A 14368-nucleotide genomic window follows, 5' to 3' on the forward strand; every position below is an offset into this window, starting at 1 on the left:
AGATATGAGTCATCATATAGATTGGGTCTTGTAAATCTTTAAAAGAGATTATTTTAACATAAACATAGGACTTACCACACAATCCACATAAATGATTTTTGAAGGTTGATGGTAGGGAAATGTCAACATAGTGGTTACCATCAAATCTCACTTGTAGCCCAAAATCTGTTGCCAAAATCAAATAATTGCCACTAAGATGGACTCTGAGTCTACTATCATGGGGGGTTGGCAGATTTGTTCTCTTCTCATTTATCTGGAATTACACATTTTAAAAGTTTTCATTGTGCTGCGTTGGATCTGTAAAAAGTTGTTTTCTTTTCTAACAATTTACAAGACATTGCTTAGATGATGTAGGCAGTGCAATACAGCGTAATAGCAATTATTTAGAAAAAATGATGCCCAATCTAATTAGTTTTTTTGGAATGCTTCACATTATCAATATATAATTCTTTTAAAAAGTGGGAAAAAAAACAACCACACATTGTAGCAAAATAGGCAACGTTTAAGGTGATGACTCACTGTATGTGTAAATAATAGTCAACTAGGTAATCTTTTACCCATTTTGAATGAATCTCTTTCGTTGCAATTCATGTGGGGTGGAACATGCTTACATAAATATAGAATTTTCACAGGGTATGTACATGGTCTGCAGATTCTACACTTTCCAAATTTTTCTGTGTCTTCGTTATTTGTCATGTTGCCTTTCCTTACTCTGTTAGTACACTATTGAAGCTCTCCATTGGTCAGTAGCATGTTGGGGAGCATGCTGAAGCTCTGATTTTGGAAGTGGGTGGCAGATTTGCTCCCTGGTTTTCACACAATCTGCCACCAATCCTCATACTACATTGCACACTATCCACAGTTCTGCAGGCTGTAGAGGGAACCAAGGCACTGCTACATTGTACCTACTGGCACCATCCTATTGCTATATAAAGTGCCTTGAAAAAGTATTTATACTGAGATTAAATTACACACAGTCTATTTACTAATTATGTGACTTCTAAAGGCAATTTGTTCTACTAGATTTTAGTTAGGGGTATCAAAGTAAAGGGGGTTGAATACAAATGCACCCCACACTTTTCACATATTTATTTGAAAAAAATAATTTATCATTTTCCTCCCACGTCACAATTATGTGCCACTTTGTGTTGGTCTATCACATATAATCCCATAAAATATTTTTACGTTTTTGGTAAAATTTCAAGGGGTATGAATACTTTTTCAAGGCAGTGTAATAATGGCTGTAAGAGATAATATTTCCTAAACCCACAAAACAGCAAAAATCTGTTTTTCTGATAACAATTGCTACTACTCATCTGTTGTATTCAGTTATAGTACTGTATATCATTAACTTCATATGTTTAATACACCACTTACATTTAGTTTTTTATTCTTCAACAGTGTGAAGTTAGTGTTGTACACTTCTACATGCACAGACTGAACATATGAGACTTTGGTGTTGGAGCCCCGATGTTCATTTGTAGTGTAGACATGGAAATAGGGGAGTCCACTCGTCAAAGCATCACACAGTTTAGTGAGAGTGTAACTGCAGTTGCCCATATAATGGTGTACTCTACCATCAAATGTGTTGTAGTGAGGATCACCTGATGCACTGCAGATTCCGGTAGCTAAATAAAGAAAAACAAAAGAATGAATAAGCCAACACAAAACAAATGATCAGCTTGACCTTATAGCTCATAGATTTTTTTTCATAAATAACAATCCACCGTTACAATAGTTAGTATCTTTGCATTAAATCTAATTTTTTTAAAAAATGTCTTATTTTCCTTATCCCTTTGGCTGGCATAATGCTATATCATTGTAAAGCAATACCTGATCTATAAATGTAAACAAACAAGCACATTTTTTGCTATATGTTATATGGTAATTAGGTCCTTGTTAAGCGATTGTTAACCCTTTTTTTTATCATATTTCCAAAGCTTAATTCAAAATTATTAAATTTGTTTTCAGGGGTGCATTCCACGGGGCTGCATTCCTCAGGGGTACTTCAGGTCTTTCATAATCCTGGCCACACCCCTGGTGGATCATAATATATTAGCCTCAGTAGATCATTTAACAACAGCTTATTAGTATTATTATTATATTACTATACTATTGATACAGTGCCAACAGTTTACACAGCAGTTTACAGTATAGAGGGGGGCAGTACAATTACAATACAGTTCAATACAAAAGCAATAGGAAGATCCTGCTCATGGAGTTTATAACCTAAAAGGGGGGGGGGGGTACAAAAGGTAACAGCTGCAGGAGAGGACCAAGTACTACAGCTGTTATTTAGGTAAATTCTGGATGTGATGCTTCTCCATTTATTACAACATGCCAGCCAAAATTGGTAGGTACAAAGTACATAAGAAAGCAATAATTCATGATCAACAGCTTCAAATTATTTTTTAACCTAGTAATCGGGACGAGATAATTCACTTGCTATAAACTACATTAAATGTTCATATATATTTTATTACATTCATGCTTATTTAACTAAGCTTTAGAAACATTCATAGGCATAATCAATCATAAGTTAACCAAGTGAAATGGCACACACGTAATTTTAATTCTGATTCCACTTACTTGTAACTTCTGGTGTTTTTGTTGAAGTCATGGTAGTAGTAGTAGTAGGAGTAGTAGTAGGAGAAGGAGTAGTAGTAGTAGTAGTAGTAGTAGTAGGAGTAGTAGTAGGAGTAGTAGTAGTAGGGGTAGTAGGAGTAGTAGTAGTAGTAGTAGTAGGCGTAGTAGTAGGAGTAGGAGTAGTAGTAGTAGAAGTAGCAGTAATTGTTGTAGGTGTTGTAGTTCTAGTTGTAGAAGTTGAAGGTGTTGTAGTATAAATAATGGGCAATGCTGTAGAGCTTGAACCTAAAGAGAAACATATATTATTGTTGGGAGTAAAAAACTTACAAAGGGACTCACTAGAGATTGTTAGAGGAACCCAAACACCAAACAGCTGTTTGCAGTAAAATAAGGCTAGTTGTTTGGAGCATTAGAGGAAAAGTGATACTGATTATTTAGATTTTAATTTCTCAGTCAACAGCTTTGAAGACTACAAGTCATATTATCTAGATAGTGAATGTATTGTACTATATGATCCCTCATATCATGAGTGGAGGCCTCACGTGAAAGGACATTAGGAATTATATAACATGTGAACATCCAATACCTGGTTGTGGATTTGTCGGAGTTGAAGTTGCAGATGGAGTTGTGGATGGTCTGTTTGGATCTGTGAGAAATTGTAAGTCAGTTTTTAACTCAAACAATGATTTTGTTTGGGTGGTTAACCATAAAACATTTCTATCTTACCACAAATAGTATTGTTTATCCAGTCAACCAAGTTGACACCTAAACCTTCACAGGCTTTAGCATAGGACTCCAGTACACCACAGAGAAGATCATCACTTCCGCCTGTTACACATTGATCAAACACACAACTCTCAAAGTATTGATGTGGTCGAAGGTAAGGATGGCAGGTTTTAAATGGTCCATTGCTGTCTCTTAAAATCCAACATTTCTGAATTGCTATTTCTTGTACAGTGGGAGAGCAGACTGGTGGAGGTGGTGGAGTAGAATCACATCTAATTGAAATACATTTAAGTCATAAATGTAAAAAAGATCATATTTATAATAAATACAATGTAAAGCTATAACATTGTGCTAATGTACAAAAGGGAAAAAGCATGAACATGTTTGGGTTATAGGTAATTTTTAATTTAAAAAATCCACTGTTTTTCCATCATATGATTTCCTTGTAGAAAGCATTCTTTATAGCTGTGAAAATGTAGAATATTTTTCCACCAGTGCTAGTTATAGCTAACTGTAGATCATGTAAAAACCTGTATGTTTTTCTAAATGCACATAGCCGCCAGCTGTATCACAGGAGCGCACCCACAGGTGCTTCTCACCATGCGAGGGAGCTCGCATGAACGTGAGAAGTACCTGCGGGAAGAAGCAAAGACAGCCGCCGAGGGACCCCAGAAGAGCAGGTTTGGGGCCACTCTGTGCAAAACGAGCTACACAGTTGAGGTAAGTATAACATGTTTGTTATTTTAAAAAAAAGAATTAACTTTACAATCCCCTTAATATCTCAATTGGAAGATTTTGCTTTTATACCTTTTCTGGCGATACCTGCAAAATGTTCCAATTCCCATAATTTTCTGTCCCTGGGACATTGGTTACTGGGGAAAATAGAGAGGGTGACTATTGTCCATGCTTTATTCAAAACTAAAAAGGTTTGGGCTTTAAGTAACCTTTACAAAGTGAAAAATAAGAAAAATATACCAAAAAATAGAAATATCCTTATACATCATATTTCACTAGTCATAACACTTTAAAAAGCCTATCCAGATACTCACATCCACCCATCATCGGGCACCCTCCAACTGTTGCCAAAATCATTGACATTGGTTACAATGTTGCCTTCTGGTGTCTTGAAGTCATCATGACGGTTGTCATTGTAGGTGCCACACAAACCACATAATGCTTCTTTGTAGTTCTCATTCACTTTTACAAACAGCTCATGATCACCATTAAACTGAACTTCTAGTCCAAAGTTTGTTATGACTGTAACATACTGGCCACTCTGTGTAATATGTATGTCAGACTTTGAGAAAGGAGGTGTAACTATCTCATCATTAACCTAAAAAATAATAAAAAATAAAAAAAAAGTTTAACTGGTTAGCTTGCAGTTAAAATGTGACATTAACTATTTCAATATCTCATTACTTCCAGGGACATGCAACATGTTTATACTATTAGCTAGTTCTTAAATAATATTTTTAATAAATGTTTTCCTGTTGTCACTTGTATTACTCTTTCCTGGTCCTGGACAGTAGCAAATCACATTCAGAGGTTCTAACCCCTACCTATTCCAATAAAATAGTTTTTGTCTCTGTCCCAGTTAAAAAAAACAAAAAAAAACTTTTCCTAACTGGACTTGCTCAATCCAAAACAAATTGGTACATTTCGGCTGGCATTGGGCTTCAGATAGTGGCTAAACGTAGCTACACAGTAAATAAGAAAGACTAATGCCGTGTACACACGACCAGTTTTTCTGTCAGAATAAACTCTGGCGGTTTTTCCGATGGAGTTCGGCTGAAACGGACTTGCCTACACACCATCACACCAAAGTCCGATCGTTTAGAGCGTGGTGACCTACAACACGTACGATAGGACTAGAAAAAGGACGTTCAATAGCCAGTAGCCGATAGCTGCCATTGCGTCGTTTTTTGGTCCATCGGAACAGCATACAGATGAATGGTTTTCCCAATAGAAATTGATTCCATCGGAAAGATTTAAAACATGTTTTATTTCTAGGTCTGTCAGAATTTTCGAAAAGAAAAGTCCCCTGAAGCCCACACACAATCGGAATGATGATGAAATGATTCCGTCTGACTTTTTCTGCCGGAAAGTCCGACCGTGTGTACATGGCATAACTGTTGATATAAATCAATAAACTACTGGTGCTATCTTTGAAACATAAGAATTATAAATATGAAAAAGGTAGAATACCAGCTTAGTTTACTGAGTTTTAAGTGCTATAAAAACAACACTTGCCACCAGCTCCTCAAAAGTGCTGCTGGGAGTATCTGAGATTCTGGTCAGACAAGATAAGAGGTAAATTTGTCATGGTTTGGCAAATGCTTGTACCATTCATACAGCAATTTAAAAAAAAATATCTAAATAGGCTCCTTATAATGAAAAACAGCAGTCATGACAATTATGAAGGGATAAAAAGAAAATGGAATGTAGAAATCTATGGGATCCAGGGGGGAGCATAAGCTTACATATATAGAAAAAAAATGTTTCTTTAACTATACATATAATTTTTTCTTTACTATACATACATGCACAATGTTGTTCTTTTCAATAAAGATCTCTATTCCATCCACAGTAATGTTGACTGAGTTAATGGCAGTCCAGCTTGGGTTACCTCGGTGTTCGTTACGGGTGATAACACTAAAGCTGTGAGAGGTATTAGCACATGTCTCAGTCGCAGTGTAAGTGCAAGATCCCTGGAAGTGATGAACTGTGCCATCAAAGGTTGTATAATGAGGATCTCCATAAATGTGACAGATTGCTGTGCTTGGTGGATAGCAGCCCAACAACCCATTTTGAACCTTGCAGATTTCATCTCCGGTACAAGACATTGGATTACATGTTATGTTGTTCCCTCCTTCACATGTACATACACTCTCACAGTTCTTTGTTATGAATTTTTCTCCCTCCTGTAAATGATAAATGCAAGCAATATGTGATTAACAAAATACTGGTACAGAGAGTAAAAGTATTGAAATAATTATTTTCTATCCCTCTTACCATGTAATAAATGCCATTGTAGAAGCAGCCACAGTGTGACTCATGCACACAGGTTCCCCCACTGATGACATAACCTGGTTTACATTCACATCCTTCTGAACATGGAAGGCTGCAGTTCGCTGGTGGTAGTGGCTCTAGACATGTAGCTGGACAAGCAGATGCACAGGTACTGAACTGACTGTTCGCAGGGCAGTCGGATGCTAAAAGGAAAGAATTTAGTTAAAAATTGAAAATGATAGTGGTTCATCTACAAATTAAGAAGGTGTATATGAAATAGCTAATTTCATTTATATATATATATATATATATATATATATATATATATATATATATATATATATATATATATATAATGTTGCAGATTGTATTTGTGAAGCTATATAAGATTAAGGAATATTTCAGAGAGATATGTGCATTTAGAGTGAGAAGAAACAAAAATATTTTGCCTTTTTTTTTTTTTTTTTTAGCAAGAATCATATGTCTATATACTGTATATTCTATAAAAAGGATGCCTTAAGCTCGTATCAAAAATTCAGCAAGATATACTTACCACAGAAAGTATTATTTCTCCAACTGATGGATATGCCTTCCTTCTGACAAGCATCTGCATATGCTGCTAACAAGCTACACAGAGCATCTGGATCTCCATTCAAAGCGCACATGTCAAAGATGCAGCTGTCAAAGAATCCTCCTGGACTGATGACAGAATTGCATACATGGAAAGGACCATCTTTACTTATCAGCAAACCACAGAATGCATCGCTCTTGTATAACTCCTCTTTTCCTGGTGCACAAGCTGGAGGAGGTGGGGGAGGTGTATCAACCAGGTTACAAAGTGGATCATCATCCTCAACCATCCAGCTCTGTCCAAGTTGTTCAGAGTTCTTGGCTTGTTCTCCATTTGGCATCATATAATCATCTGATTTGCGATTGTTGAAGTTACCGCACATTCCACAGGTCAGTTTGGAGAAGTTACTAGGAAGTTTTACTTCTACAAAGGTGTCTACATCATAAGAGACAGTTAGCCTGAAATCTGTCTGCAGACTGACATACTTTCCAGTCCAAGTCACACTCACTGCTCCACCCACTAAACTTACAGGAAGTGAGGTCCAGATAGAATTGACCTAAATATAAGGTAAGAATGTTAGTAATGAATTAATAGTACATACCTCTGGGAAACATCAGATAGGAAACAAATACATTTTAATACTAACCAAAACACGATCTCTCTCATTTTTGACGATTTTGACTTTCTGACCATAAACCTCAATGAGAACATGTTTTACAAAAGACACTTTGGGATCTCCACGGTGTTCATTCTTTGCTTCAATGTTGAAGTAATGTTGAGAAGAAGCTGAACTGTTGCAGAGTTTGGCAAGAGTATAAGTGCACAGACCCATGAAGTCATGATTGAGTCTGTCAAATGTATCATAATGTGGATCATTATGGACTCTACAAATACCATAGGTGAAGAAATGACAGCCAGGAACACCATTTGATATTCCACAATACTGGTTACTGGGACATGAATCGCTGTTACATATTAATCCGCTTCCAGGTGAAGGACATGTGCACTTCGTAGAGCAAGTATCATCTGTCCAGAATTCATCGCCAACATCATAGTACTTATCATCGTCATCCCAACATCCACACTTGTCATCTGGAACACATTTTGTTCCATAAAGGATGTATCCAGGGTCACAGATACAAGACTCAGTGCAGGGCAGAGAACATGTGGCTGGAGCTCCTGGACTGACACAAGTAGATGGACATGCAGTTCCACAGTGCTCATAATGACTGTTTGGTGGACACTTCAAATCTGTGAGGAAATAAAGATGCTAAATTATTATGTATTCTTCTATCACTTGCTCTACTTTATCACTTGCTCTAGTTATGCTACATCTTTCCAAAAAGCATGATCTGTAGTGTTTGTTATTGTAAGCTCAGTTCACAAATTTTAAGCTTATTAAAATAATTATAATGATGATTCCATACACCTGGGGAAGTACATTTTAAAACAAGGATCAAGCAGGGTTATCAAAAAAAATGTCATGTGAACAAATGACCAATAAGAGGTAACTAAAGTGGACTATTTAAAAAAAAGATATATTAATATGCTAAAGCATGCTAAAGCATGCTTAAAAGTCATATATCATCAACAATAAACAAAAAGTTATATAATTAAGCATTTATGCTGAATTGTAGAATACGTGAGTGTATCTTAACATACTAAAAGCCTAAGTTAAAGGGGAACTTGAACTTTACAAGCATTACAAAAAAGGCAATAGACGCCAAAGGATTAGTCACCAGTATTGTGTCTTGTCTCCTTGTAGTTATTATTTCCCCATTGCTGACTTACCATGCCTTGTTTTTTGAAGTGATCATCTTGGTAGAGACAGGGCATTGTTTTCCTATGTCAGAGGCTGCAGCAATAAGGCTACAGTGCCTTACATTTAACATATACAGTTATAATTTCTATATGTAAATAGTGTATGTTCCTTATCTGTTCACTTTTTGAGTTCAGCTCCAGTTTTGTATGGAGAATAATAATAATCCAAAAAAGATTACTACATTTAATATAAAGCTTTACAAATCAGAGAAGTTTGAATAGCAATAGTGAATAGCATACTTACCACAGAAAGAATCATTCCTCCAGGATAAAATGGTAACTCCATTGGACTGGCAGATTTCTGCATATGCCTGAAGACTATCACACAGAGTTTCTGGATCCAGACTCATCTCACACAAGTCATAAGCACAGTTATCATAGTAAACTAGTGGGTCAATAACAGCATGGCATTCTTTAAATGGACCATTTTTATCAGTAATTAGTCCACAGAAGCTGTTGCTTGCGATAATTACTTTTTCATCATTGGTACAATTTGGTTGAATGTCAGGTCCTGGTGAACATCTGTAATAAACATATACAATTGCTGGGTAAGTATTTTCGTGTGTAAGAACATTCAAATTTGAAAGGCATTTTCAGCCTTTATTAAAGCATAATCTACATTAAAACATTTTACCTTGTATCATTGTCAACTTGCCAGCTGTTACCAAGACTTGTTGAATCTGATTCTAGTTGACCATCTGGATTTAAGAAGTCATCAGCTGCATTTCCATTGAAGTTTCCGCAAAGTCCACAAACTTTGCCAGAGTAGTTCTCTGGAATTTTCACTTGTACTCTGTGATTTCCATCAAATTTTACTATAAGTCCAAAACCTGTTGTCACCACAACATTAGATCCACTTACAAATATTTCAACATCTGGTGTTAGGTGAACTGGAAGGGTCACCAACTGCCCATCCACCTGTCAAAAACAAAATGTAAGCAAACAATATAGAGCAATAACTATATATTTGGCCAAATGACTGCAACAAAGTATAAAATAGAGACTTTCTATGACAGCTTCCATAAATACAGATTCAAAAAGTGTAAGAAACATATTTCCAAACTTACTAATCCCAATATAGTCCCAACTAGGGATGAGCCGAACACCCCCCTGTTCGGTTCGCACCAGAACCTGCGAACAGACCTAAACTTCGTGTGAACTTTAGAACCCTATTAAAGTCTATGGGACTCGAACGTTCACAATCTAAAGTGCTCATTTTAAAGGGTAATATGCAGGTTACTGTCCTAAAAAGTGCTTGGGGACCCGGGTCCTGCCCCAGGGGACATGGATCAATGCAAAAAAAAGTTTTAAAAATGGCCGTTTTGGAAGGCGCATGCGCGGCAGCTCACAAGATGGCCGCTGGCTTCTAGAGCTCCGCTCCACCACGGCCCCAATTTGAACACCGGAGCTCTCGGAACGTCCCACGACGATCACCACCGGGCCAGGCGGATAGACGAAACCGCCAGGAATCCACGGATGTCGGCCTCGCATCGGCGGCGCAATCTCCTGGGACAGATGTCGGCGCAATCCGTTCCTGTCAGCTATGCCAAGATGGCGGCGGCAGGACACAAGACAACACACAGCGCGGACCTCGCTGAGGAGTCTATAGCTGACCAGGACCTGGCCCCTCCGTGCTCCCCAGGTACTGACTTTCCTCCTCTCCCCCAGGCTGCCTCTCCAGCGTCCACAGAATCTTTATTAAGCAGATTGGACGGGGATTGTCCTTCCACCCCCATGCTGGATCCTCACACAGGCATGCTTCTCTCACATGCTGATTCTGATATTGCAGCCCCTGCTCCTAATGACTTTCCCTCCATGATGAAAGCTTTTTCCCAGCTTCTAGCCAAAAGTCTGGCAGAAAATGCAGCACAGATTTCTGCATCCATACACTCTGACTTGCAGCACATTGGGGTGAGAATTGACACTATTGAAAAGAAAGCAGATCAGGCAGTTGCACGAATTAATCAGAATACAGCCAGATTACAGGATCTGCAGGATCAGCTTGAAACCGCTTGCGCAAAAATCGACGACCTCGAGAATAGATCGAGACGTTATAACTTTAGGATCAGGGGACTCCCCGAATCCGAGAAAGATGTCCCTGCGGCTGTGAAGCAACTGATTAAGGACCTAATACCTGATATTACTGAACAACGTCTGGAACTCGACAGAGCACACAGGGCCCTACAGCCTCCCCGCTCAGATGGCCTCCCTAGAGACATTATAGTCAAAACACACTTCTACTCTGTAAAGGAAGAGGTTATGAAAAGAGCCAGGTTCTCAGACAACCTCAAACTGCTGGGACATAAAATTCAGATTTTCAGTGATTTGTCACCCTATACGGTTCAGAAAAGACGTGCCCTCAAGCCACTTCTTCAAATCCTGGCGGATAAACAGATTCCATACAGGTGGTCTTTTCCTCTACGCCTTAATTTCTCTTATATGAATAAGCATCTTGGATTCTCCTCTTTTGCTGACGGCGAAAAACTTTTACTTCAGCTGGGTTTAATTCCTCAGGACACATCCTCCAGGCAAACCATCAGAGGGACCCCGGCCTCTTCAAAGAGGCCTCCTCCGGCCAGTCCTCTACAACCAAATTGGCTACAACAGCACTCCAAACGCTCCAAAGAAAATCTCCCGCCCTGATGTGGATTCGTCTTCAGAAGAATGGATAATTGTTCTTGATTATTGCCAGACTCTTCCTTTTTTCGATGGTTTTTTGACTACTTACAGAACCATTCAGTGACCCTTTCTGGGACTCCCTCCTTTGGCCTAGGGCCATTTACCTGTACTTCCCAATTTTTTTATACTTTCCTTTTTGTTTTTTTCTCATTGTTATTGGACTGGGGGACTCAGGTAGGGAGGGATGGAGGGGAGGGATTGAGGGGCCTCGGCCCTATGGGGTAGGGGGGGTGGGTGGGTTCTAAAGTTCTATTCATTTATAGTTTTCCAGGACTCCTTATGATTGTATGTATCCTAACCTGGGGTTCATTTTATTGCTATCTACTTTCCATTTGTCTCTCTGAGTTTTCCCAGTTAGGATCCCAGGTTTTTGGGCCAGGCAGGCATGCTTTTTCAGTTGGCAATTACTGGGGGCGGGGTTTTTGGCCCACGGGGTTCCTGCTGTTGTAAGGGGCAGCCTGACCCAGCCCTACGCCCGGCTGGAGCGGGCTGCTCTATAGGGGCCTTGTTAGGGGGAGGGGGGATTTGAGAGAGTATAGACCTACTGAGTAGGCCTCTTCACTGCAACCACAATGACAAGTAACAGGGTTTTGTTATTTGTTTTTTATCAATTTTCTTCGTTTCTTTACTGGTGGTTAGTTATATTTCAGGTTTGTTCTTATTCTCAGGGATGTTCTGCCTATGAGTTTTCTTATGGGCTTTTGTTTTAGCTCTCATTTGCTTGTTTTATTTTTCCGGTTTCTGGGGCTGTGGTGGACCCAGTGCACCTCTGACAGGTTTCTAGAGCACCTTTGGTGCCCTTGGAAACTATACTGGTGGTCCTATATTTAGGACTTTCCGGTCCTCTTAGATTACGGGGGCGGAATGACCCAAACTTTCCGTCCGTGGGGTGGGCAGGGGTCTGGGGACCCCAGATTTTATGGGGAGATGTTTTTGTTAGGGCCTATCTATACATTTGATGTTATACTGGTGTTTTTAACATTGTCTCTTTCTTCCCCTTCTCTATCCTTCCTTCCTTTTTTTCACCTCTTTTCTATAGCTCCTCTCTTTTGCTCAATTTTACAGTCCTTGGATCCAGGCGGACCGTTGTCTTCCTTCCCATGCCCCGGCGATTTTTCTCCCACTTTGCGCCTACTCCTCCAAATAGTGCTGTTTCACTACACAGGTAAGAAAGCAGCCTATCAACTAGCCTCTACACACATATCTCATGCCTAGTTCCACCTCTTCAGCCCCCACTCTCAAAATATTTTCTCATAACACTCAGGGACTTAACTCCCCTGTCAAGCGCAGGAAAATGTTCCAAAGTTATCGGTCTATGCATGCAGATGTTCTCCTATTACAAGAGACTCACTTCCCAGCTTCATATAATCCTACCTTTCTCCACCAACATTTCCCCCAATTTTTTCTTTCCTCCGCTTCAAACAAAACGAAGGGGGTGGCCATTTGCCTGGCCAAACATGTTAATTTCACACACCATGAGACTGTATCGGACCCACTGGGAAGATACATTGTAGTATCGGGGAAGGTTGATGGAGAGATGTATACTTTTATATCTTACTATGCCCCTAACAAAGGGCAGAGGGCTTTCTTTGACTCCTTACTTCATAAGATTACACCTCATTTTAGGGGTACTATCATCCTTGGAGGGGACTCAAACATAGCTTTTGATTCTTCCTTGGACAAATCTAGTATTCGCGGTCAAAAACTCAGACATCCACCTAGACAAAGCGTTAAGATCGCCCAATCACTACACTCAGCAGGACTGATTGACATTTGGAGGGAAGTCAACCCCCATACAAAGGACTACACCCACTTTTCAGCACCCCATAATACTCTGGCCAGGATAGACCACATATTTGTCAGACCCACATCGATCCCCCTTGTCAATTGCTCTAAGATAGTGGATACTCCATTATCTGATCACTCCATTGTCACTCTGAGTATAAACAGGCCAATGGGGACGGGGTCCCCACCTCGTTGGCGTCTACAGGAATCCCTTTTAAGCGAACCGGCCCATTGTTCGGTTATTGAGGGCTTTATTCAAGACTATTTCAGTAACAATACGACTGAGGACGTTTCCCCTATGACTATATGGGCGGCTCATAAGACAGTAGTTAGAGGAGACATAATCAAATTATCGGCAAAACTTAGAGCGGAACATAAAGCTGACACGGTTAAGCTGACTAATGAATTTAGATCGTTGGCTAGGCTCCATAAGCGTCACCCTACTCCGGCCTCCCTAGCTCAATTGGATAAGGCTAGGACCCTTTTAAATTTACACTTAACGACAGCAGCAGAAAGACATCTCAGATGGACAGGGGCTAAATTTTATAGTCAACGGGATAGGATCGGCTCCAAACTTGCTGTTAAACTAAGCCCCAAACAACGCATCTTAGCTTTTCCTAAAATTAAATTGCCATCAGGTGAGTTAACACAGAATCCAGAGAAAATAATGAAGGCTTTCTTACAGTTTTATTCTAAACAGGTTTCCGTTACATCAGAGGGGGCGGGGTCACCCACACGTCACTGGGGAACCCCTGGCTTCCCTCTCCAGCGTCAGAGGGGCGGGGTCAGGTGACGGGTGGCCCCGCCCTCCTAATATAAGAAACGTCAGCGCTGGGATCTCTGCAGTGTCTCCGGAGTGGAGACAGAAGAAGGATGTATGGACAGCGCTGGACTGAGAGATCCCCCGTCGCTGGATATGATCATCCATCGCTGGACCCCGGAGACCCGTTGCTGGATAGCAAGAGTGGATTAGCACCGCTGGAATCTTTTTTTTATTTTTTTTATTTTTAATAAAGTGTGTTTGTCTTATTTAACCATTTTGACACTTTCTTTGTGAAATGGTAGGGGTACTTTTGTACCCCCTTACCATTTCAAACAGGGGGGCGGGATCTGGGGGTCCCCTTGTTAAAGGGGGCTTCCAGATTCTGATAAGCCCCCGTCCGCAGACCCTCACAACCAACGGCCAGGGTT

At 39.8% G+C, this 14368-nt stretch overlaps 1 protein-coding gene across 31 annotated transcripts in view; it reads right to left on the reverse strand.

Moving 5' to 3' along the window:
- The window catches only part of LOC143988164 (IgGFc-binding protein-like), a 210093-nt gene that overhangs the window by 45230 nt on the left and 150495 nt on the right, over positions 1–14368 (reverse strand). For all 31 annotated transcript variants that reach the window (XM_077487525.1, XM_077487520.1, XM_077487524.1 and 28 more), the window contains 12 exons: positions 9348–9631; positions 8958–9235; positions 7539–8143; positions 6875–7448; positions 6325–6524; positions 5853–6233; positions 4362–4645; positions 3313–3584; positions 3173–3232; positions 2590–2871; positions 1378–1628; positions 76–253 (listed from right to left, as the gene is read on the reverse strand). In XM_077487525.1, the coding sequence (XP_077343651.1) occupies positions 76–253; positions 1378–1628; positions 2590–2871; positions 3173–3232; positions 3313–3584; positions 4362–4645; positions 5853–6233; positions 6325–6524; positions 6875–7448; positions 7539–8143; positions 8958–9235; positions 9348–9631 (3649 nt within the window). The remainder of the gene's footprint in view (positions 1–75; positions 254–1377; positions 1629–2589; positions 2872–3172; positions 3233–3312; positions 3585–4361; positions 4646–5852; positions 6234–6324; positions 6525–6874; positions 7449–7538; positions 8144–8957; positions 9236–9347; positions 9632–14368) is intronic.

This window comes from Lithobates pipiens, unplaced genomic scaffold (assembly GCF_037356315.1).
Source record: "Lithobates pipiens isolate NorthernLeopardFrog02 unplaced genomic scaffold, aLitPip1_a1.2 Scaffold_18, whole genome shotgun sequence".
NCBI classification, from domain to species: Eukaryota; Metazoa; Chordata; class Amphibia; order Anura; family Ranidae; genus Lithobates; species Lithobates pipiens.